The 25068-nt window shown below is 54.6% G+C and overlaps 1 protein-coding gene across 1 annotated transcript in view; it reads left to right on the top strand.

Moving 5' to 3' along the window:
• The window catches only part of KCNQ1 (potassium voltage-gated channel subfamily Q member 1), a 311701-nt gene that overhangs the window by 56949 nt on the left and 229684 nt on the right, over positions 1 to 25068 (top strand). Inside the window, exons 10-13 of the mRNA XM_029207933.1 lie at positions 6950 to 7060; positions 8082 to 8177; positions 10393 to 10515; positions 11342 to 11486. Of these exons, the coding sequence (XP_029063766.1) occupies positions 6950 to 7060; positions 8082 to 8177; positions 10393 to 10515; positions 11342 to 11486 (475 nt within the window). The remainder of the gene's footprint in view (positions 1 to 6949; positions 7061 to 8081; positions 8178 to 10392; positions 10516 to 11341; positions 11487 to 25068) is intronic.

Raw genomic sequence — 25068 nt, 5'->3', positions numbered from 1 at the left:
GCGCATGGGTGACGGCCCGCAGCTCGGCTGATAAGCGGTGCTCGGCCTTGGCACTGGCCCCCGCCTTCCCGGCCGCTCGGAGCTGCCCCCGGCCCGGCCCCTGCGAACGGCGCTCCCGCTCGCACACCTGTGCAAACATCCGCCCGCCGGCCGGGAAAACGGCCCCTTTGTGCCCGGCTTGGCACCGGTGCCCCAGCCTCGCCGTCAGCTGCGGCCCCGGCCTGGCCATTGTTCCCGCGGGCCCGGCACCCCCGCCGCCCAGCTCCTGGGCAGACGACTCCCATTCACAGCAGTGGCGCCCCTGCAGCTGTCTAGGCGGGTGGAGCGGCCGCGGCTCGAGTTATGGGCTGTGCTCCTGGCACATCCTGGACAAACAGCTCAGGAAGCGCGAGCCAGAGCAGCCTGGCTGGGGGCTTCAGAGCGCCCGACGGTGGCTCTCCCTCGCTGTCCTCTGCGTGGCTTCGTGGGCCACAAGGGGAGCGAGCCCGGCCCTGCCATGCCCCGTGGCTCCCCGTCCAGGGCGGACAGACCAGGGTCTGCCTACCAGGTGGTACAGCCTGGCAGGGAGAGGTCTGCCGGCCGGGCCACTGCCCATCACCACGCTGCGTCCACGCCAGACCGGCACCTCTGGCTGGATGCGTGGGACAGACTTGAAAATAGGGCGTCTGGGCTGCTGGGCTGGGCCATCTGCTGTGTTTCCTCTGTGGAGCCAGGGCAGGGGGGCGGGTTCCCGGGGGGCAGTGGCCACTGCTGCGTGTGGGCCCGCCGGGAGGGCTGTAGGTGCCACAGGGGTGGCGCCAGCACCCAGCCTTGGCCGGCGTTTGCTGGACGAGTGGGTGAATCATTTGGCGTGCCCGTAAAGCGGTTCTGTCCGTGGCCCGCAGGACGGCGGGTGCGTCAGCGGCCACAGCAAAGTCCCACAGACTGAGCGCCTTAAAATAACAGAGCTGCGTTCTCTCACGGATCTGGAGACCAGAAGTCCGAGATCAAGGGGTTGCAGGGCCGGCTCCCTCCGAAAGCTCGGGGGGAGGGTCCTTCCCGCCTCTTCCAGCTTCTGGGGCCCCCAAGTGCTCCTGGGTTTGTGGCCGCACCTTCTGTCTCTTATCAGGACACTGGTCAGTGGATGCCGGGCCCACCCAGGGAGCCCAGGACCATCTCCTCTCCAGATCATTAACCCAGTTGCATCAACAAAGACCCTTTTTTCAAATAGGCTTGTGTTCTGAGGGCCTGGGTGGGCATGGATTTGGGTGGACACCCTTCAGCCCAGGCCAGCGCCGTCCCAGGTGGCCATCACGAGAATGTCTCTCCCCTCCCCGAGCCTCAGTTTCCAGGCTGAGGGTCCCCTCCACTCCCGCTAGCCCAGGTGGGGACGCCTGACTTGGGCGTGAGAGCTGCCCCCTCACCCGGAGTGTGGCGCCCCATGCCTGGCTGCCGAGGTGTTGGGGAGGATTGAAGACTTTTTTCTTTGCCCTTGGAACAAAATGCATTTGTTTGTGTTAAAGTTTGAGTCGGGGGGAGAGCAGTTTTTGCAAACACGGGCTCCTCTGTTTAGTGCCCGGGGGTCTCTCAAATCAGGAGGCTGCCGGGCTCTGTTTACCCCCTGCATCTAAATTTAGAATTTAGAGTGGAAAGGCTAGAAGCCGCCCCTGCATTCAGCCACCATTTAAAACAAGAGTCTGGCTCCTTAGCTGTTAGTTCCAGAAGGTTCTGGCTCTCCAGGCTGGACTGCATCCTGGCAGAGTGAGGCGAAAAGGGTCTGGGGGCCGAGTGGGGGGTCTGGGTGAGGACAGGGCCTCCCAGATATTCACATGCAAGGCCTGTCGGCACCGCCCAGTGGGTGGAACCAGGGTCAGGACCTCATCTGGAGCTGGGGAAACCGAAGACCTGTGGGCCCGGAGGGTGGTGGGCCAGGCCCCCAGCCCTTCAAGGCTTTTCCTCTGCTTGGACTCCATGCAAAGCCCAGGGGTGCTATGCAGCTAAGAACAGAGGGTCTCCAGGACCTTGGGCTGCCACCTGCCCTGATCCCATCCTGCACCTGTCGACGGTTGTGTATGGGGCTGAGACCATGGGCTCTGGGAGCCCAGCCAGAGAAGGGCCTTTACGACTGGGTTTTGCAGGATGAGTAGGGGTCCACAGGGCAGGTCTGCCTCTCTGTACTTACTGCCCACTGAGGGACCCCCTGGGGCGATTTTCTTACATGGACTTAGCAGGCCCAGTGAGGCAGGTGTTCAGCTCTTGTCATCCCAGGTAAGAACTTTCCAGCTTCAGCTCGAGGGAGAGAAACATGGTCAGCATCAGGAACACAGTGAAACAGGAAGTAGTGGGGTAAGACGGGCAGGAGCGTGGTGTGAAGCCATCCTGTCCCGCTGCTGACCTGCTGAGTGGCCCTGGGCAGGTTACCCAGCCTCCCTGGGTATAAGCTGGGTGCCTATTTTCGTGAGCTGGGGGGGTTGTGAGCGAGGACACAGAGAGCCCGGGGTATCTGGCGCCCAACGAGGATGCAGCAAAGGCTGGCTGTGAATTTTAGGGGCTGTTACTGGCCACGGTTCTCTTGGCAGCGCCCCCAGGCTGGCCGACAGGCAGTGACCCCCCAGCCACCTAATTCACACTCGAGTGTTCGTGGCTGCCACGGCCCAGTCACAGCCCTTAGCCCTGCTGGTGCCCAGGGTCCAGCTCTGCCCCGGCCGGCTCCCGGCCTCTAACACCTTAACTCACAGAGCGGCCCCTCTTCACACGCGCGTGTGCACGTGTGCACACCTACGTGTGTTGGCTCTTCCTGGCCCCCAGGGACCTGTGTTTCCCGCCAGGCCTGCAGTGGGGCGCAGAGGGGTGGGTGCACCGTGCAGCTGTGCTGGGGCCAGGGCAGGGCATATGACCGCTCCGTGCCTTGGTTTCCCCATCTGTAAAATGGGAGGCGGCAGGTCTACCTCCGAGGGCTGACGTGGGGCTCCCTGAGGGGACCACGATCCCAGGAAGGTAGCGACTCTTTCCGTTGCTTCCAAGACATTCCTTTGAGGACTGGGGCCTCTTGGCCGGGCTGGTCCTGGGCACCAGGCACATCCCAGCAGTCCCGCTCTGCGCTGGGCACTGGGGCACAGCAGGGGGTCAGCCGCCCGGGGGTCTCGCTCTCGGAGGCTTGGTCGTGGTCAGTCGTGGTCCACACGCCGTGATTTCCCTGAGAGTCAGCGAGGGCCCCATGAGGAGGACACATCGGAGCTGAGCCCTCGAGGCAGAGTCTCCTGCGTGAGGGGCCACGAGCCTGGCCATGCTGTGGGGTGGGCGCGGCCCGGGCAGGGCCCGGGGTGTCCACGGCATCCCGCCAGGCGCTGTATGAAGCTCCTGAGGGCCCCTCCCGAGGAGGGAGAAAGGTCTTGACCCCGTCCCCACGGTCCGCACCCTTTCCCCGAGAGTACAGTGGCCAGGGCGCCGAGGTTTCCATAGGGAGAAGATGCGCTCACGCAATGAGGAGCCCTGGGCCCGCGTGGGTTTCTGTTCGTTTATTGAGTTTTTCCTTTCTGAAAGGAAGCGGGCTTGTTTGGGGGTATGTGTTTGCTTTTGTTTTTACCCACAATTTGCAAGCCTGGCAGGGTTGTCCCCTCGGCCCTCACGTGCCGGCCTCTGTCCCCTTCACGGTGTCCCTTGCAAGCCTGGCCGGGGTCTCCTGGGGCAGCCCCACGATGGCTGGAGCTGGGGCCCGGGACCGCTGCTCCCACCCTTTGCTGTCCTGAGGCAGTCCTGCCACCCGCCCAGCCTCCCCTCTGTCCACACCTCTCCTCCCCCGAGGTGCCCTCTCCCTGGCTCCGTCCTTCCAGCCTCCTCTGGGAAGGTTGGTGGCCCGAGGCTGGGCGAGCCCCGGACCCCTCAGCGCGGCAGCCTCTGGCCCTGGGCTTATTCTCCGGCTGTCCCGCCAAGGAGCCTGGGGATGAGCAGGCCTCGGTTTGGTTGCCAGCTCCGTCACTTAGCAGTGGTGAGACCCCCCCGGCCTCAGTTTCCCCCTCTGGCAGATGGACCCGAGCTCACAGCGTGGTCACGAGTTTGCCAAACGGAGGTGCCCTCCCCCAGCGCGAGCCCCTAGTGTCCACGTTGGCACCTCCTCACTCCCACTCGTGGCTGCCCGTTCCCTCTGGACAGATGGCCACGGCCTGCAGTGTGGCTGCAGGCTGACCGCGTCCTCTGTGGAGCTGGGCTCCTGGGCTGGCCTTCCCGCTTCCCCTGGAGGCCGGCATCCAGGAGGAAATAAAATGACACCAGCACCAGCTTCTCGTGACACAAAGTGCTGGGGGGACTGGCAGGTCCTCTCGTGCCTCCTGTCCCTGGAGGAGAGACACGGGGGACGGGGGACGCACCCTAGGCTCAGCCCCCCGGCTGAGCTGTCTCCCCGAGTCTGTGCCCAGGGGACGTGCAGCTCTGCATTCCGATCGCCTGCCATGGGGGGCGAGTTCCGAGCACGCAGGCTATAAAACGGCCCATTCCTGAGCTGCTTGTGTCTGTGAATTCAGGAAAAACAAACAGCTCTGCGGGGATGGGCTGTTTCCTCAAAGAGCTGAAAGGATGTCGTTAACTTGACAAAGAAGGTCTGTGGCAGAGTCTGAGAAGCCAGGAGTGTGCCCTGCACCGCAGGGTGGGGGACACCTGGCCGGGGCTCCCCTGGCTTCTTCCTGCTGCCCACCATTGGAGTCCCAGCACCTCCCAGCCGGGCGGCGAGGACATGGGGTCCCGCCTCCAGTGCTCTTGTCCGAGAAGGGAGGTGGCCTCGGGTGTCCCCACCCGCTGGCCTGGCCGCACCGCTCAGCCAACCCCTTTCCTCCTCCCACCTACATCAGTTTCCCAGTTGTCTTGGTTTTTTTTTTTTTTTGCCTTAATTTTGATAATTAGAAGGTTGTATTACGTGTTATTTGTCTCGAGGCCCAAGTTTTCTGGCACTGCTTAAAATTTGCCCCCCTGGCGTGAGGGCCACACTCAGGTCCATCTCAGAGGTCACCCTGCCCCCACCTCCCTGCACGGCTGCCATTCTCGAACTTGGAGTCTCAGGACCCCTTGATGCCCTTATCAGTGACTGAAGACCCCAGAAAGCTTTTGTTTACGGGGCTCACGTCTGTCAATACCGCATTAGAAGATAAAAGTTAGAAATTTAAAAATAGACCCACTGTGTGTTTACACATAAATGGATAATCCTGTGAGAGCCACTTTCCGGAAGACGCCCTACGCCATCTGCAGCCCTGATGTGCCTTTGCTCCGTGCACCCAGGTGCTGAGAGGCAGCTGCCGCCCAGGCCTCACACGAGGGGCGCAGACCCTCTGGGGGCTGCTGGCGGGGAGCTGCAGGTTCTCCTGGCCCCCTTATCTGCCTGCTGGCCTTCAGCCTTGCCCAAGGCCTCAGGCTGGCCTGCTCCACCCTGCAGGTACTGGGCCGGGCTCCAGGTGTGCACTGCCTGTGTGTGCATGTGAGGCGTTGGGCCTGGAGGGAGCTGGGCTTGACGTGGGCACCGGCCCCTCTTTATGTGACCCTGCGCCACGTGTGGTTCGTACACGTGCGTGTGCCTCGTTGCTGCCTTAGCGTGTCTCAGCGTGTGTGTGCGGCTCCCTGTCTCCGTGTCAGGCCATCTGTGTGTGTGCACACGTGCACGGGCAGCACATTGGAAGTGGGTGTGGACGTGTGTCTGAGGGACGGTGACGTTGCCAGGAAGTGCTCCGTGTGGCGGTCACGGGAGCCAGGACCACGAACAGTCGCGTGGTGGGTGTTGGGTGGGCGGGAGCGTGCGCCCGTGCTGCCCCCAGGTTGTGCTCTTTGGTGTAACCCGGGCTCCCGCACTGCGGTCCTTCCCGCTGCCCGGACTCTTGGTCACTCCTGCTTCCTGAGGACATCTCGCCTCTGCCCCGGGGCTTCTGAGCTGTCCTGTGTGCCTGTCCCTGTCCGCGTGGACACGTGTGCGGGCCCCAAGGACCCTGCTGTAGAAGCTGCCGCCTCCCGCCTGGGCCTTATTCAGTGGAATCTATGAAATGGGCCTCCCCAGGCCCTGCTCCCCGCCGGTCTCAGTGGGCAGGGGGGTCTCATGGAGGCTCCGTGCAGAACTTCCCGAGCTGCCAGGGGCCGTCCTCACTTGGCCTGGGCTGGGGGCCCTGGAAGGGGGAAGCCGGGCTGCCTAGCACAGGGCTGGCAAGACCACGGGTTGAGCGCGTGTGCTGACGGGATGAGCAGGGACTCTGGGCGCCCTGGTCCCCCTGCCAGGCGCAGAGCTGGCTCCTCAAGCACCCGGACCCTGGCTTGGACAGGTGTGGGCCGCGTGGCCGGCACAGCCAGGGTGGGCTCTGAGTCCCTGCAGGATGGCGTTGTCGGGCTCACGCCGGAGGCCCCAGGGGGAAGCAAGCCTCAGATGGCAGCAGAGGCAAGCCTAGGGTGGGGGTGGGGTGGAAGCAGCCCCTCAGTCCCACTGTCCCGGCACACGCCCTGGATGGACAGCTCCCCCATGTAGAAGGAGGCTCTAGCTGCGTCTGATTCCCTCCGAGCAAAGGGCAAACGCAGCACCTGGTGCCTGGGGTGGCGTCAGGAAGTGGCGTGTCATCGTGGCCGGGCTCTCTGGGGAGGGTGGGCCTCTGTGGGAGCTTCCGGCTTCCTGGGGGCCGGAGCACAGCGACATCGGTGGCCCGGTTGGCAGGCCTCCTGGGGACGGGGCAGGGGGTGGGGCGGGGAGGCTATCCCCCGTCGGCGCCGAGCTCCCATGTGTACGCTGGGGCTTGCTTCCTTTGCGGCGTTAACCTGGGGGACCCAGACCCTGCGGGCTCGAGCACCGTGCTCTCAGCCTCCCGGCCTCTCGGTGCTGGGCTCTCTCGCTGGCCTCTGTTGCGCGGTGGCAGGTCTCGGATGGAGCACGGGGCTCAGGCTGGACGGACGGACGCCCACCCTGAGGTTCTGGGGCTTGCGTGCCAACCGCTGTCCCTCGTCCTTGCAGGTGACGGTCACCACCATTGGCTATGGGGACAAGGTGCCCCAGACGTGGGTCGGGAAGACCATCGCCTCCTGCTTCTCCGTCTTCGCCATCTCCTTCTTTGCGCTTCCAGCGGTAGGTGCTCCGTGTTGGGGGGCCTTTCCACAGTTCCTCAGCCTCCTCCGGGCTCTGGGGCTGGCAGACCTGTGAGCAGACCACCCTCAGGGGGCGCATTCAGACCCCAGCTCGCCTGCCTCAGAGCCTCTGGAGGCCGCCGCCTTCCTGTTCCCGGCCCCCGGCGGGTCCTTTGCAAGTGTGGGCGGCGGCGATCACCAGGCCTTTCATGGCAAATAGTGGGGTGCAGGCCAGCTCATTCGGCCGCTGAGGCTAGCGGTGAAGCGCCCATGGTGGCTGCCACAGAACCGCAGAGGGGCAAGCCGTGAGGGAGGGAGCGGTCCTGCACTGTGGCCTGGGTGGCTTTGACCCCTGTCCCTCCTGGAGACCGTAGACCATGGGCGTTAAAATCTTCTAGTTCACTCTGTGTGTATGTAGGCGCCTGGTAGGTGTGTGACCATACCGTGTGTGTGCATGCACTGTATGTGCACGTGTTATACATCATGCAGTCTGTGTCTGTGTGTACATACTCTGTGTGTGCGTCACGCACACGTGCTCCATGTATTTTTGTGTGTGTATGTATTGTCTATGCACGTGTCACATAGGTATACATACCGCATGCATTTGTATGTGCTCGTGCATGTGTGTCACATATGTATGTTCTCTGTGTGTGGTAGTCCTTAATGCACTGCACGTGTGTATTGCAGGTATGTCTGTCCATGCACGTGTGTGTCACGTGGCTGTGGTATAGTGTGTGTATGTATGTACACATAGAGCGTATGTATATGTGTATGGCTTGATCCCCTCTGTGGACAGGGAGCTCCCCCTGGTGAGCCGGCCCTTTCCATCCTGTTAGCAACCCTGGGGGGGTGGGGGCAGCAGTGGGTCCTGCTTGGGTGGGGCTGCTTTCTGCCCCACGGGCTGGGCCAGAGGCTCTGACCTCCTCCATGGGGCCCGCAGCGCCAAGCAGGCCACCGGTGCCCAGCCTGTCTCTCCACGCCCCCGTCTGCAGGATGTGAGCCCTGGTTTCTGTTCCTTGCAGGGGATTCTGGGCTCCGGTTTTGCCCTGAAGGTCCAGCAGAAGCAGAGGCAGAAGCACTTCAACCGGCAAATCCCGGCGGCAGCCTCGCTCATCCAGGTGATGGCAGCCACCGCCGCGGCCTTGTCGCCGTCGTGTGGTGGTCAGTGTGCCCGGCTCTGTGTTGCCCGGGCAAGTACGAGCCGTGTCTGGTCTGGGAACGGCTCTCAGCCCTGAGCTGAACCGGCCCCCGGGGCCGCCGAGACCCTCTCCTGTGGACCCTCGTGAACACGGAAGGGCCGCGATCCGTGCCACAGACATGCCCACCTGTTGTAACTCCTGTCCTGGGAACCGTCGGGTGATGCCGATGGGGTGGGGGCACAGGAGCCTGGGAGCCCACCTTCCTCCATCCTGCGGGCCAGGCCGGGGGACTAGAAGGTGACCTGCCCTGTCCCAGATTTGGTCAGTCCGGTGGGCCCTTGGCCTCCAGCTGCAGCGGCCGCCTGGTGTCTGTCTTCTCCCTCCTCTGTGGCCAGCCCCCAACTCTGCAAGGGAGGACTTGGAGCGAAGAGTAAGGGGTCCCCAGGTGGCCGTTCCCCCCCCAGGGTCAGGGGTCAGGGCCTGCTTGTGCAGTACTGATGCTTCTGGGCCACTCCCAGCACCCACAGGGCTCAGTCCTCCCGGCCGATAGGAGGTGAGGACCGGTGACCCAACGGCACGGGCCGCGCTCTGGACTGACGGGCCAGCTTCACTTTCTGAAGGCCCGGCTGCTGCCCCTACAGGGCCCGGGGCTCACGGTGCCGGGCCTTGGGGGCGGGGCAGGGGCTGCACCTGCCCTAGGCCCCTCGCTCCCCGCCAGGCTTCTGTGATGAGGCTGTCCCAGAGGTTCCCAGTCCGAGAGCAGTGGGAGAGGAAGGTTCCAGAGGCGGGCAAGCAGGCAGGCGGCCCCGAGCCCCTGGACACTGGGCTCCGGGACCCCAGGCTCCTGGAACAGCCTGGAGGACTGGGCGGCCCTCTCAGTGCCAAGCAAGGCTCGGGCACAGGGACCCCTGGAGGCTCGTGTTCCGAGGGTGTCGGCCGGCAGCCACCCGGGGCTGAGGAGAAGGCAGAGTGGGCACGGGGCTATGGGAGGGGTGGCCGGGCAGGGGCTTGGGGCAGGGCTGTCACCGCGTGCCGGCATGGGCGTGCGGCCCTGCACCCGCTGGCGTGGCTGCGGTTCACAGCCTGGACCCCTCTGGGCACCCCAGAGCTGGACGGCCCCCGGAGACCGTCTGGGGTCACGCCGGCGACCGCAGCTCAGCCAGGGCCTCTATCCTGTTCCTTGTAAGCCTGTCCGGAACCACCGTCTGGGGCCGGACGCTAATCCTGCACCGGAAGGAAGTGAAGGCAGCAGCCGTAAAGCTGGGGGCTCGGCCCCCCCTCAGGCCTGGCTTTACGGCGCCACAGCCTCCTCTCGGGGAGACCGTAAATCAGGCTGCAGATGGTCTGCCCATGGAGGGGGCGCACTGACTTCCCGTGGGGCGTGTGTGCGGCCTCACACGAGCCTCCCAGGAGGCGGGAGAGGCCTGGAGCGGGGCCTGGAGGGCGGGGCTGGGATGAGGGGGGGCGGGGGGGGCGGGGGGGCATGTCCGCTGGGTTCCCATCGCAGAGGTGGCATCACTGTCCCGGCAGCCCTCCCCGCCCCCCCGCCCGGCATCTCTCTCTCTCCAGCTCCCACGGCCGGCAGTGCCGAGGCCCTCAGGGTGCATGCTCCTACGGGGCTCCTGACGCCCCCTCCGGCCCCCCCACCAGACGTGGCCTCCCCTTGGGTCTCCTCCTCCAGGCCACACCCTGGTGGTAGTCGCCGTGGGCATCTCTAGAGTGAAGGCCTAAGACCTTCACCCCCAGGACATCTGGAGGCCCCGGAAACTGTGGGTCCCTGGGGGCTCTGCCTCCTGGACACTCAGCCCCGCCTCCTGCTGGCCCTGGGGGCCCTGCCCCTCCATGCCCCCAGTGACCTCTCCCCTGCGGCGTCCCCGAGGAGAGGCCGGCGACCAGGACGGAGGGTGGGGGCCCTGCGGGGGAACCGGCAGGTGGAGGTGGGCGCAGACAGACTGGGGCTCACAGGCCCCTGTGGTGGCTGAGCCGCGTGCGACCGTCCATGAGGCTGTGGGCTGCAGAAGGGAACAGGCTGTTGGGGGTGGGGGCAGGCCCTGAGCCTGGGGAAGGGGCTGGTGGCCAGGAAGCCCCGTGGTCTTGCCAGAAGGGGGCCCAGGCAGGGGTGGCGGGCCGCAGCTCCCTGGGAGCCCCCGTCAGGGGCTCTGCGGTGACAACCCCTCCCTTCTGCTGGTTTCAGACGGCATGGCGGTGCTACGCGGCCGAGAACCCCAACTCCTCCACCTGGAAGATCTATGTCCGGAAGCCGCCCCGCAGCCATGCTCTGCTCTCCCCCAGCCCCAAGCCCAAGAAGTCTGCCATGGTAACCAGCGCCCCCCGCCGCCACCAGGATGGGGCACTCACACACGGGCAGGGAGGCCACGTGGCCACAGCTCACGGCCAGGATTTGACTCTGGTGCTTCAGCCCGGCGTGGCCCATGGCACTGTGGGCACTGGGGGAGCACACCCCGTGCTGGGCTCCTGCCATCCTGGTGTCCCCAGGCTTGGGGGCTTGTAGGACTGGCCGCTCCAGGGCCAGGGCTGGGGGAGGTCCCGAGGAAGTACCCCGGGAACAGGACGGGCTGGATTCTGGCCAGCTGCTGGGAGAAGGCTCTTGAGAGGGCCTTGGTGTTGGGCTTTCCATGCTGGGCCTGGTGGGCCACAGGGGATGGAGGTGGCATCCTGGCTCAGGGAAGAGGGTCTTGTGGTCATAGGATAAGGGAGCTCGGGCAGACTTGAGGCAAGAGTCTCGTGAACGAAGGGTGTGGCCCGCCCCGACAGAGCTCTCCTTCCTGGCCCGCGCCCGCACCATCCGTGGAGAGACGCAGTCTCCCAGGTTCTGGCTGCCTCTGGAGCCTTTGCACCTGCTCTTTCCTCTGCCAGAAGGTTCTCCCAGATCCCAGCATGGCCTGCTCCCTCCAGGTCCCCTCCTCAGGGAAGCCTCGGCTGGCCTCAGTCTGTCTGCCCGCCCCGCCCCGCTCTAACTCCCCGCTGGTCACAGCCCTCGTTCCCACCTGCCCTGGGGTATTCCTGTGTGGGAGGGTCGCTGGCCTGGGCCCCGGCAGGTGCCCCAAGGGTGGTCTGGGGCCAGCAGACGGCCTGGCAGAGGACACCCAGGAACTGACAGTTTTATTGTCTGGTTTTTTTAGGTAAAGAAAAAAAAGTTCAAACTGGACAAGGACAACGGGGTGAGCCCGGGAGAGAGGATGCTGACGGTCCCGCACATCACTTGCGACCCCACATCGGAGGAGCGGAGGCCTGAGCACTTCTCGGTGGACGGCTACGACAGTTCTGGTGAGAAACCTTCACACAGGGTGAGGGGTGGGGACAGGGCCACGCTCAGCTCTGACCCAGGGCTGCTGGGGCCTCTGGGGTGTCCGGATGCCCCCTTCTCCCCCTAGCACTTGCTCTTGTCCTGTGGACAGCTGGTATTGTCATGTCTGCTCCCGCTGGCCCGCTATCACCCGCGGACATTCTCTTCTGTTCTGGGCTTCTGGGAGCCAGGCCCTGCCTCGCTCGTGCTGTGTGGCTGGCGCCCCAGGTCTGGCAGAGAGGAGGTGGCCCGTAGTACACGCTGACCCCCATTCCAGGTGGAGTGGGGCTGGGGGTCCTGAGCCAGCACCGTGTGTGCCTGCAGCTCTGCCCTCCTCGACGCTCTGCGCCTTTGTTCCCTGTCACTTCTGTGTCCATCACTCCCCTCTTGGACCTCTTCCCAGGACCCCCAGAGTGCTCCCGCCTTACTGGTGGTTGCAAGGGTGGCGTCACTGTCTCAAGCCTGGCAGAGGGTGGCGAGTTCACGTTGTGCTCCTGGGCGGCTGGCGCCCCGTCCGCCTGGTGCTGGCTTTGTGGGCGGCCGACCCGTGATGTACCCTCCCGCATTTGGTCACTGCTGGCAGAAGGGCAGAAAGTGTTCTGGAAAGGAGCCACGGCCTCTCCCTGCTCCCAAGGCTGCCTGTGGATGTCCTCTCTGGGAGCTGGGCGTGCAAGACCGAGCCTGGGCGCCCACCCTGCTGGGCGCTGGGCTGCCCGGGGCCTTATCACACACCGTCGGGATTCTGGCCCGGCCGCCTCGCCGACGGGCCCCTGGGTCGCGTTGCCTGCCTGCCCGCTGGAGTGGGTACAAAGGACAATTGTGACAACGGCTCCGGATTTGGGGCAGGACCATTGTCGCAATGCAGATGGGGGCTTTCTGCAAATGCTAATGCGCAGGTTGGGCGCGGGGAGGAGCGTCGCTCGCTGGTGGCTGAATACGGAGCAGCCCGAAACGATGCGTCCATTCAGCCTGCTTGGCGTTATTAAGTCCTCAGCGATGTCTGCGGAATGTTAATGAGGTACAAGTGCCGGGGAAGTCGGGCGCCTTTTGTGGAATGCTCCTGCACGGAGGAGTTTTTTCTTTCCTGCCAACGCGATAAGTCAGCCCAGCCCAGAGCCACCGGATTTCTGGAGCCTGAGCTGTCGGCCTGGGTCCCGTGGGTTACCTGACACTCCTGAACCCTCCTCACCCGGAGGCTCTCAAGGGCCCTGGTGTGGGCGAAGGGGCGCTAATCCCGGGGCCAGATGCCATCACTGGGAAAGGCCTGCAGGCCCAGCTCCCACGCACTGGGGCGCGAACAGCCGTGCTGAATTCCACCGCCACGCCAGTCCCAGAACCTGAACCTCAAGGATGGGGCATGCTGGACAAAATCATCTCTGTCCCAGCACGCGGTACCTGCCCGTGCGCCCGCCTGCCCCCCTGCCCACGGCAGTGCCCGCCCACACACCTCTCCCCAACCTCAGTGATTTCTCTCTGTGTCTCAGGCTCGCAGCTTCTCTGGGCTCCTGTCCTGCGACCCTCAGGCCCCGTGTCCCAGGCAGACCTGCTCCCCCTCGTTCGTGGGTTCTAGAGCCTTGTCTGAGCCGCTCTGATTTCTGGGTGGATGTCCGTCTTCAGGGCAGATCTCGTGAGCGGTGACAGGTGGCCGGTGCGGCCCGGGTCCCTCCTGCACGGCGCCCACCCCCCTGCAGGTTCCGGTCACTCGGTTGCTTGCGCCATCCTAACTCACCAGGGACTGTTCGTGCTCCTTGCCATCCAGGGAGGAAGAAAGGCGACAGCAAGAGGGCAGAGTGTGTGGGCCTCTGAGGGATGAGTACCTGGCTTGAGCCCGGCAGGTCCAGGAAGGCTTCTAGGAGGAGGTGACATCAGGGCTGAGTGGAGCTGGCTGGGAGGGCGAGGAAAGGCCAGCGAATGGCAGGAACATCTTGGACAGAGGTGTTCGGGGGCCAGCCACACCTCTGCGTGTCTCTGCCAGGTGACCTGGGCGTGGCACGCGGTGTCTGCGTTGGGTGGGTGCTGACCTCACCCACCTCACACAGATGCCTGCGGGGCTTCTTCACCAGTCTGGCGGCCTCGGGCATGAGTCGTGACCCGGAGCCAGCAGGCATTGGACGGGGCAGATGGTGGAGGCCACAGAGCAGGAGTGGCCACGGGTCAGCCCTGTGCCCTGCGTGGTTCCCTGGGGTGGCACGCATGGGGCAGCGGGCAGGACTTGGTCAGGGCCCACAGGCGAGACTCGGTGGCGGGCCAGCCCAGGGCCTGCAGCCATGGTGTTGGGGTGGGTGCGGGTAGGGGGAGCCAGGAGCCAGCTGGAGGTGGGACCTGCGACCTCAGGGGCTCCCGGGGTGACGGTGGAGCTGCGGGGGGTGGGGGTGGGGGCGGGGTGAGGACACCAGGTGAAAAGAGCGCTTTCATCACAGAGACTTCAGACAGAGAGTTTCAGAGAATGATGGGCCTGAAGCCCACGTGCCCCGCTCTGTGGAGGGACCACGTCGGAGGCGTGGAGGCCCTGCCTGCTCTGGGGGTTTGCGGCTCCTGTTCACGTCTGATGGGCTTCACCGGGGGTGGCGGGGTTCCGATCCTCTTGCCTTCCGCGTGTGGAGGCCGTGCAAGTCGATTCTGTCCTGACGGCCTGCCCGTCCCATCGGTCAGCAGCTGCTCCTTGCCTCCCGCACCCCCTCCCCCGGGCCGGGGGGCTCTCACCCCATCACCCTCCCATTTCACGGGCCCTGCTGCCCCGTGTTTGGGTTTTGCCTTTGTAAACAGTCCTCTGCGTTAGCTGCTTGTCCTGACGCTAGAGGAGCGTGTTTGCCGACAGATTTGCGAGTTTTCGTTTGCCGACAGATTTGCGAGTTTTCTGTCTCTCAGTCTGGGTTTAATTTCCTTCCTCCCGAAGCCTGTGCTCTCTTCCGGGATGGTCTGTCGAGGGCCTGCTCAGTTTCTGCTCGTCTGAAATTTTTGTATTTTGCCTTTGCTCTTGGACAATGGTTTAGTTGTGTAGAACATCACAGGCTGAGATCTGTATTTATTTTAATAGAAACAATTTGTTTTAATTGAAGTATAGTTGATTTACAGTGTTTCAGGTGTACAGCAAAGTGATTCAGTTACACACACACACACACACACACATATATATATATATATACATATATATATTTATTCTTTTTCAGATTCTTTTCCATTATAGGTTATTAGAGGTCTGTATTCTGTCTGAGCAGGCTGGAGATCCACCACCGTCTCCCGGCTGGTGTGCCCTGTCGAGCTAACTGACAGTCCTTTGTAGGTGACCCTTCCTCCCGTCTGGTGGCCTTGAACACCTTCTCTTTGACTTTGGTGTTCCATCGCTTCACTGTAGTCAATCAAGCTGGTGGATTATTTTTACTTGTCCTGCCTACAAGGTGTCGTGATTCCCGAATGAGGGTTTGTGTCCTGCGTCAAGTGGAAAATCAGCCCCACCGTGTCCTAGAACAGTACCTCCCCTAACTGCTCTGACCTCGCCTGGAAACTTCCACTTGCCCCTCCAGGTCCATCCTCCTTGGTGTCCCTCACACCCCCCGTCTCGGTCTTCCTGTGCTGTATCCCTAGCAGCTTCTTCGTGGTTTCCTAACTCTTCCCGTGTGCCCGCCGGCGAGGTGTTTATTTCAGTTGCCACCTGGTTTTTCATTTCCAAATGTCCTCATGTGAGGGGCTCACCTGCTTGGTCTTAGCGTCTTGTATTTTCCTCCCGTTTGACGACAGAGCTTTGGATTCTTCAGCCCCTTGAATGTGCTCATGTCCTCATACCCATCCTGTCCCTCCGTCACCTGCGCCTCTTGGAGAGTCTGATTCTGTTCGCGGTGGACTCTCAGACGCTTGCTTCTTCGTGGGTCTGCCGGCTTAGGCTGTGATTGTGGAGGTTTTGTATCCGTGGGTTCCCGTGGGCTCTGGAGAGGTGATCCCGCAAACCACGCCGGGACACGCGTGGGGTTGGTTTATAGGTGTGGGGTTTTCTAGACAACCCGTGTCACGTAAGCACAGAGCCAGTGTCCCGTAAGGGCGAGCCTAAGCACACGCACCACTTACACTCCAGGAGCACAGGCCGGGGCAGGTGAGCTTCCTTCCCCCCGTTGGCCGATGCGAGGGTTTGGTTGGCTTTTGTCTGGCTTTGTGGTTTGGTTTGCATCACCCTTTGGTTCTTGGTTCAGCTTTTCGATGTGGAATCTCAGCTGCCAGTTCTTGCTTCGTGCTGCTTCCAGGCGCAGCCTCTTCCCCTCGGGGGGCAGTAAGGTCCACACTGGGGCTCCTCAGGTGGGCAACCCCTGGAGGCCAGCGGGTCAGAGCCAGGGCGCACCTGCTCCCCTCTTGGCCATGGGGACACCCCCTTCCCTGTCAGGTGAGCTCAGCAGAGCCTGCAGGAGGTTGGCTCTCTTCCAGAACTTGCAGAGAGAGGTTTTTCATGGCATCAGGCCCACTTATTGGCAGAAACGGAAGTCCTCCTCTTGGTGACAGACAGAGCTGTTCCCGGTGAGGAAGGCTGGGAGCCCCCGCTGGCCGGGGCTGGGCAGTGATGCTTCAGGTTGGAACTTCCCTGGGTGCCCCTCGAATCACCTGGAGAACTTTACTTTTAACACAGACTCAGAGACCTACCCCTTAAGATTTTGAGTCACAGTGGCTGTAGGGAGGCCCAGGAATGTGTGTCGGTAACAAGCCCCTAGGTTACCTTGAAGCAGGTGGTCCGTGGACTGGTGTAGCCCTGAGGGCGAGGTTCTCCTTCTGTGACATCCTGGTCTGTGTCCGCCTCGGTCTCACCTGGGTCAGAGTTGCCTTGCTCAGGACAAGAATAGGGTCCCAGGCGCCCTCCTGGCATCTGCCCCTCTGTTCTGGTCTTGGGGTGTGACGTTCCCCCTGGCTCTGGGGAGGACTTGTGGTCATAACTTCTGGTGACCATCCTGGTCACCACACATCACTCATGCAGCCTCGGGGTCCCGAGGAGGTGGTCCCTGCAAGATCTTGCAGGCTGGGGCCTGCGACTCCTCCAGTGGGTGTGGGGGTCTGGCGGGGCAGGAGACGAGGCCCGACGAGCTCTGTGGGCATGTTCTGAACTCCCGGACCAGAACCTTCTCACGGGCTCTCCCCCAGGCTGCTCACTCCCGTCCCCTCCAAGCTGTCCCAGGACTTCACTGAGGATGGTCTCTCTGTATCTCCCTCACTGTCTTCTCCCCTCCCATCTGCTCTGTACAGCCAGTGAGCAGGTGAACAAATGTGCCTGCTCATACCGCCCCCCCACCCAGGATTCCCTGTCCCCTCGGGGCTGCCGTCTGGATACCTCTGGGTCTCGTGGTAGCCTGGCCCTCACTCATCTTCCCAGCTCTGCACCCCCCGCCTGCACCCACAGCCAGGCTTTTCCACCTGGACCCCTTTGCCCGAAGGTCACCCCATCACAGCCCATCTCTTCATGACCAAAAGATGGCCACTCCCAAATTTCAAGAGATTTTATTTCTGCTTAAAAACATGGCATATGCTCATTATAGAGCCTATGAAACATACACACGAGCATAATGAAGAAAAATCATCCCCTGTTGTCTCACTGCCCAGAGTAGCAACGGTTAGGCTTTTGACAGAAGTCCTGTCTCCTTAGTTTTAAAGAATAGACACGCCTGGGTTGGTTCCACCTACACTATCCAGTGTTGTTCCTGCTTTTATCACTTGCTGTGATACGAGTGTACAATTGATTTTTTGCTGTGTCCAGTCAAACGTTTACGCCAGTGATCTTGTGTTCCTGGTGTGCTGCCTTAGGGGAGGGGTCTGCAGGCTAATTTGGAAATACGATGGGCAAGGATTCCCTGATGTGTTTCTGATTTTGTGGGGATTGGATCCAGTGTTTTACTGTTTTGATTGGTGGTGTTCCTGGCTTTTAAACTCTGTCAAAGACAAAACAAAATCCCAAACTAGAGAATATTTAGAAAAATAATAACAGAAGTACTCCGTATCGGATCCTGTAATATATAAAGTATTTAAATGACTGTTGATTCATAAGTTGCTATATCTAAATATGACTTCAAACCCAATAGCCGAAAGGGAAAAAATAATGAATAATGTATAAAAGGAGAAAGAAACAAATCCAGGATGAGAATTGGGGATTTTAATACACCTATCTCAAAAGTTGATAGAACAAGTAGAGAGCAAAGCAGTAAGGATATAACTCTGAACAGTACTTTCAACCAAGTTGACCTAATGCACTTATAGAACACTCCTCCCAACAATAGCAGAGAACATACTGTTTCCAAGTGTGCGCAGAATATTTACCAAGATAGAAGCAGGTTCTGAACCATAAAACAAATCCCAGTACATTTAAAATGATTCAAGTGATATATAAAGTCTGTCCTCTGACCCCACAATGGAATTAAATTGAAAATCAATAATAAAAAGATCTCTGGAAAATCCTCAAATATTTGGAAACTAAATAACATGCTTCCAATAGGACAGGGTCAGAGAAGAAATTCAAATGAAAACTAGAAAATATGTTGAACTCAATGAAAATGAAAACACAGCATATCAAAACGTGTAGGCTCTGCTAAGGGCAGCACCCAGGAAGCAGCAACAGAGCACCAGCATGTGCACTAGAAAAGAACTGGCTCCAGTCGGCCTCAGCTTCTACCATAAGAAACTAGAGAAAGAGTAACAAGCTAAACCCCAAAGTAGTAGAAACAAGAAAATAATAAAGCTCAGAGGGGAAACAAATGAAATGGAACACTCAAAGACAAAAGAAAAAATAATGAAACCAAAAGCTGATTTGTTTGAAGAAAATCAATACAGTTGATAAACCTTTACCCAGAAATATCAGGAGGAAAAGAGAGAAGACACAAAGTATCAGTATCAGAAATGAGCGATATGGCAGTACCGATTCTACAGATATAAAAAGGGTCATAAGGGAATATGCTATACAAGTCTTTAAATTCAGCAACTTAGGTGAAATGGGCAAATGTCCTGAAAGATGTGAAGTACTCAAGAAATAGATAACCTGAATAGTTCTCTCTCTGCTGATAAAATCAAAGTTATAGTTCAAAACATTCCCCCAGACATTCTCCAGGACCACATGGCTTTACTGGTGAATCCTGCCAAGCATTTAAGAAAGATAAAATCAATTCTAGACAACATTTTCTGGAAAATTGAAAAGGGGGGAATAGTTCCAAGCTCATTATGAGGCCAGCATTGCCCTGATCTGAAAACCAGCCAAAGACATTGTAAGAAGAGAAAGCTATAGCTAAAGACACTGTAAGAAAAAAAGCTATAGTTAAATATCCCTCGTGAACATAGATGCAAAATTTTATTTGCAAAATTTTAGCAAATCAAATCCAGTAATATATTAGAAGATTATAGACCAACTGGGGTTCGAGAATGCAGAGTTAGTTTGACATTTTAGAAAATCAGTCAGTTAACCACATTAACAAATGAAAAACCATACGATTTTCTCAATAGATGCAGAAAAAGAACTTGACAAAATCCAACAGCCAAGTATTACAAAAGCAAGTAGAAAACAGAAAGGAGCTTCCTCAACCTGATAAAGCTCTCAATGAAAAAACTACATCTATAGCTTATTTTTTTTTTAATATTTATTTATTTGGTTGTGCCGGGTCTTAGTTGTGGCAGGCAGGCTCCTCAGTTGTGGCATGTGAACTCTTAGTTGCGGCATGCGTGTGGGATCTAGTTCCCTGACCAGGAATCAAACCTGGGCCCCCTGCATTGGGAGCACGGTGTCTTAACCACTGCGCCACCAGGGAAGTCCCAGCTATAACTTCTTAATGAAGAAAGACTGACTGCTTTCCTCCTAAGGTCAGGAACACAACAAGAAGGCAAGAGAAAGAAATTTTAGACACCCAGCTTGGAAAAGAAGAAATAAAACTGTTTTTATTTGCAGATGACATAGTTATCTGTGTAGAAAACCTGGTGAATATATAAGATGACTACAAGAACTAATATGTGAATTTAGCAAGGTGGCAGATGCAAGATCAACATGGAAAAGTCAATTCCAGTTCTATGTTCTAGCGGGAAATAATCTGAAATTGAAATTTTGAAATACCACTTACAGTAACATGAACCATATGAAATACTTAGAGACTAATCTGACAGAAGATGTGAGAGCTGTACACTGGAAATTACAAAATATTGCTGAAAGAACTGAGAGAATATCTAAATAAATGGAGAGGTATACCATGTTCATGAATCACAAGATTCAATATTGATTTCTACACCCAGTATAATATCAGTCAAAATCCCAGCAGGCATTTTGTAGAAATTAACAAACAGATTCTGAAATTCATATGGAAATGCACATGACCTAGAACACCAAAACAACTTTGAAAATGAACAAAGTGGGAGGACTATACCAACAGTGTGGTAGTAGCATCAAGGTGAGCAAACAGATCAACAGAACAGACTAGAGAGTCCATAGAGGCCTACACATCTATGGACAACTGAATTTTGATCAAGATACAAAGGCAGTTTGGTAGAGAAAGGGTAGTCTTTTCAACAGACAGCATTGGAACAACTGGATATCCATATGCCAAAAAATGAACTTGGATCTACATCTTGCATCAGATATAAAAACTAACTCAAAATTTACCAGAGGCCTAAATTTAAAGCCAACAAATACAGAAGAAAACATAGGAAAAAAACCTTTGTGACTTTGAGTTAAAGATTTCTCAGACATGACACCAAAAGCAAAAGCCATAATTAGAACAAATTAACGGAACTTAACAAAATTACAGGCTTCACTTTGAAGGACACTAAGAGAATGAACAGACAAACCAGAGATTGGAAGGAAATATTTTCAAATCATACATCTGATAAAGGACTCGTATCCAAAATATATGAGGGACACTTATGACTGAATAGTAAGACAACAAATAAAAATGGGCAAAAGCTTTGAACAGAGACTTCATCTAAGAGGATATATGGGCAAGCACATAAAAACATACTCAACATCATTAGTTATTTGGGAAAGGCAAATTAAAACCACAATGTGATGCTACTATACATCATTATATTGGCTAAAATTAAGAAGACTGGCCATACCAGGTGCTGGGAAAGAAAGTGGAACTCATACTCTCCTAGTGGGGATGCAAAATGGTGCAGCTGCTTTGGAAAACAGTTGGTATTTGTCCAGGAGAAATAAGAGCAGATGCATATACTGACACTTGTACATGGAATATTCATAGCAGTTTTATGAAAACTGGAAACAACCCAAATGCCCATGACGTTTGGGCAATTTTTTTTAAGTTGTAGCATATCCGTACATTGGAATACTACTCAAAAATGAAAAGTAATAGCCTAAATAAACCTCAGAATAATGACAGTGAGTGAAAGAAGCCAGACCAGAAAAGAGCACATACTGTATTATTCTGTTTATATAAAACTCTAGAAAATCTAGAGTGACAAAAAAATCAGTTGTTACCTTGGGAGGGGGGTGGGGGGACGGGGACCATGTTGGGAGGAGGAGCACAGAAGGGCTCAAGGAAACTTTGGGGGGGGGGTGGATATGTTCAACACATTGTGGCAATGGTTTAACTGTATGTCAGAAGTTACTAAATTGTGGGGAAAAAGTTACTAAACTGTATACATTAAACATGCAGTTTATTATACATCAGTTATGCCTAAATGAAAAAAATATAGAAAATAAAAATATTTTGCATAGCAAAAAATACGAAAAATAATTTTTAAAAATTATATCCTGGGGAAAATAGTTACCACTCATATCATAGACGTAGGGCTCATTTCATCGATATATTAAGAAGCCCTTGTAAATCGTGAAGACAAAAGAATAAAAGGTACAAAGACGGTTCTCAGAAAAGGAAATACCAGTGATTCTTAAGGATGAAAAGATGCTGAGAACCTCGATTATGATACAAGAAATGCAAAGTAAAGCCATGAGATTTTTAAACCTATCTGATTATTAAAGAGTTTGATAGGTGAATGTACAGGGAAACCATCCACCACAGTCATTGATGTTGGAAGATTAAGTTGATACAACTTCTGTGGAGACAAATAAGATAATTTCAATGAAATGAAAGTTGCATATGCCCTTCAAACCCTTACAGAAATTTATTCTACACTGACGGTGCACATTTGCCAAATGATCCATTATCAGGATACTGATTTCTGCAATTGTTAAATAGCAAAAGACAGCAGACCACCAACGTATCCATCAGTAGAGGTCCGCTTAGAGAACTCATCGTGTCTCCATTAAATAGCCATTAATGCTGTGAAACTGTATTCTCAGTGTTGATGAAAGACATCCCTGATATCTGATCCTAGAAATAACAGGGCCTCAGGTTCAAAAGAGCAGGAAATCTGCCATCAGGTGTGTGCGAAGACAAATGTTCTACAAAAGGGAACTCTGTCTACCTTTCTCTGTGTCCTGGAACGGTTTGAAGATGGAATTATCTTCTCTTTAAAGGTTAAATATTAGAACTAAGTTGTAAAACTGTCTGGGCCTGGTACATGTTTTAAAGGAGATCTTTAATCTCCTCGTCTGTTTTATGGTAATTTGCTTTAAATAAATTTACTGCACCTTTTGGGGTAATTTATTCATTGCTATTTAACTCCTCAAGGGTTTCATTTATGTTGCCACTTGGTAGCAACTAATTTTCTCTTTTAGTGATTTTATGTCTTCTGTGTCTCTCATCTCTTTTTTTTTTCTTGCCTGAGCTTTTATAGTTTTGCTCTTTTTCCTTAATCAAGTTCATGAGAGAGTTATCTATTTTATTTATTATGCTTTTATTATCTTATCAGAAAACCACCTTTTTGCTATTTTTGTTTTCTATTTCACCAATTTGGGCTTTTATGTCTATAATTCCCTCTTCCTGGTTAACTTTATTAATTTGTAATTTAATTAAGATTAACAGTACGATTATTTGAAGTCTTTCTTCTAAAAGGCATTTTAAAGGTTATAAATTTTCCTCTGATTGCAGCCTTAGCTATGACACATAGATCTTACTATGAAATATGTTCCTTTTCATTGCTTTATTGGTAGTTTTTATTTTGTGTTTTGATTTACTCTTTAGAGTTCTTTTAAGAAATGTTTTCTTAGTTTTTAAGCAGTATATTTTTTATCACTGGGACTTATTTCCAATTTAACAGGCTTACAGTGAGAGGATGTGGCCTGTGAAATCTCTACTTTTTTAATGAAGATTTTCTTTGTGTCCAAGTACAAAAATAAAATTATTGCTTTTGTAAATGTTCCATGAACCTAAGTTAAGAAGATATATTTTCTTAAATATATAAGAAATTATATATTTTATTTGTAGGACATGAACTTTTTTTGTATACAACAGATACATTTTATGTAGAGATGGATTATGCGTACATATATATATACATGTATACATACATATATACTTATTCACTGCATCATTCAGAGATGTTCCAACCTTCTTTATTCTTATTATTTTTTTAACCCAACACATCTGCCAAATTCTGAAATGGGAAAATTAAATCCTTCCTTTACACATATGTTTTAAAAAGTCAAGTGGCAAATTTATGGACTGGTTTCGAGCACAGCCCAATAGTCAACCTTCCTGGGGTCAAAGCCCAGCTCTGCCATTTTCTTCCGTGTGACCCTGGGCAAACTACTGCCTTCTCTTTGCCTCAGTTTCTGCATCCATGAAATCAGGATCCTAACAGGGCTGCTCCCAGGATTGTTGTGTTGACCGAGTGAGCTAAGATATGCAGGTGCCCACCCAGGGCCTGTATGTAGCCAGCACTCTGGTGTCTCTGGGTTCTGCTCTGACCCTCCCTTACCCTCCCCTGCCAAATAGCCCGCATTCCACCTGGCTCCCTGTGCCACAAATCTCAGGGCTGGTCTTTCTTTTAAGCTTTCTCACTTTTATTACTTTATCATACACCTGTAACTCTACACGTGTGTATAATGTGTATGTTTCTGTGCTGTCCTTATGTTAATGATCTAAGATTTATTCTCATGTTTTTCCCAGTGCTCATAATATATGATGAACTCAGTATACATGATACTATAGGGGTTTATCATTGATTTCCAAACATCTGAGATCATATAAGACTCCCTCCGAAGACACCGGAACAGTTCGTTCTAAAACGTACATCTCTCCTTCATTCCCCGTGCTATGCACATGCCACAGTGCTCTCTGTTGCTGAGAATCCATTTTGCATCGGGTTTTGGCCCATTTTCTAAAAACCTTCCTTGAGCCCGACTTCCCTACATACAAGTACAGTAGTCCCCCATCATCTGTGGTTTCACTTTCCACAGTTGCAGTTACCTGTGGTCAACCATGGTCCAAAAATATTAAATGGAAATTTCCAGAAGTGAACAATCCATAAGTTTTAAATTGTGTGCCAATCTGAGTAGCGTGATGAAATCTTATGCCGCCCTGTTCTGCCCCCCAGGATATGAATCACCCCTTTGTCCAGTGCATTCTGCCCTTTCGTGACTTAGTAGCTGTCTTGGTTATCAGATCGACTGTCGTGTATTGCAGTGATTGTGTTCAGGTGACCCTTGTTTTACATAATAATGGCCCCAAAAAGCATGAGGAGTGACTCTGGCTATTTAGATATGACGAAGAGGGGCTGTAAAGTGCTTCCTTTAAGTGAAAAGGTAAAAGTTCTCAGCTTTTTAAGGAAAGAAAAAAAAAAGTTGTATGCTGAGACTGCTGAGATCTATGGAACGATTGAATCTTCTATCTGTGAAAGAGTGAAGGAGAAAGAATTTCGTGCTAGTTTTGCAGTCACAAGTCAAACTGCAAAAGTTACGGCCATAGTGCATGATCCTTGCTTAACATGGGAAAGGCATTACATGTGTACAATAAAATATTTTGAGAGAGACCACATTCACATAACTGTTACTACAGTATATTGTTATAATTGTTCTATGTTATTGCTAATCTCTTACTGTGGCTAATTTATAAATTAAACTTTATCTAAATTATGATATAATTTAAATATAAATTAAAATATAAACTTTAGTATGGAGGTTCCTCAAAAGACTAAAAACAGAGTTACCATATGCTCCAGCAGTCCCACTCCTGGACATATATCTGGAAAAGATGAAAACTCTAATTCAAAAAGATGCATGCACCCCAGTGTTCATAGCAGCGCTATTTACAATAGCCAAGATGTGGAGGCAACCTAGATGTCCATCAACATATGAATGGATAAAGAAGATGTGGTAATATATACACAGTGGAATATTACTGAGACATAAAAAAGAAGGAAATAATGCCATTTGCAGCAACATGGATGGACCCAGAGATTATCATACTAAGTGAAGTAAGTCAGAGAAAGACAAATACTATATGATATCAGTTATATGTGGAATCTAAAAAAATAATACAAATGAACTTATTTACAAAATAGAAACAGACTCACAGACATAGAGAACAAACTTATGGTTACGAAAGGGGAAAGGGGTAGGAGGGATAAATTAGGAGTATGGGATTAACAGATACACACCACTATATATAAAAGAGGTAAACGAGGATTTACTGTATAGCACAGGGAACTATATTCATTACCTTATAGTAACCTATAATGGAAAAGCCTCGGAAAAAGAAAACA

This window comes from Monodon monoceros, unplaced genomic scaffold, assembly GCF_005190385.1.
Source record: "Monodon monoceros isolate NGI ecotype Baffin Bay Population unplaced genomic scaffold, NGI_Narwhal_1 Super_Scaffold_7, whole genome shotgun sequence".
NCBI lineage: Eukaryota > Metazoa > Chordata > Mammalia > Artiodactyla > Monodontidae > Monodon > Monodon monoceros.
Note: the sequence above shows the minus strand (reverse complement) of the source record. Positions and strands in the feature narration are given on the sequence as shown.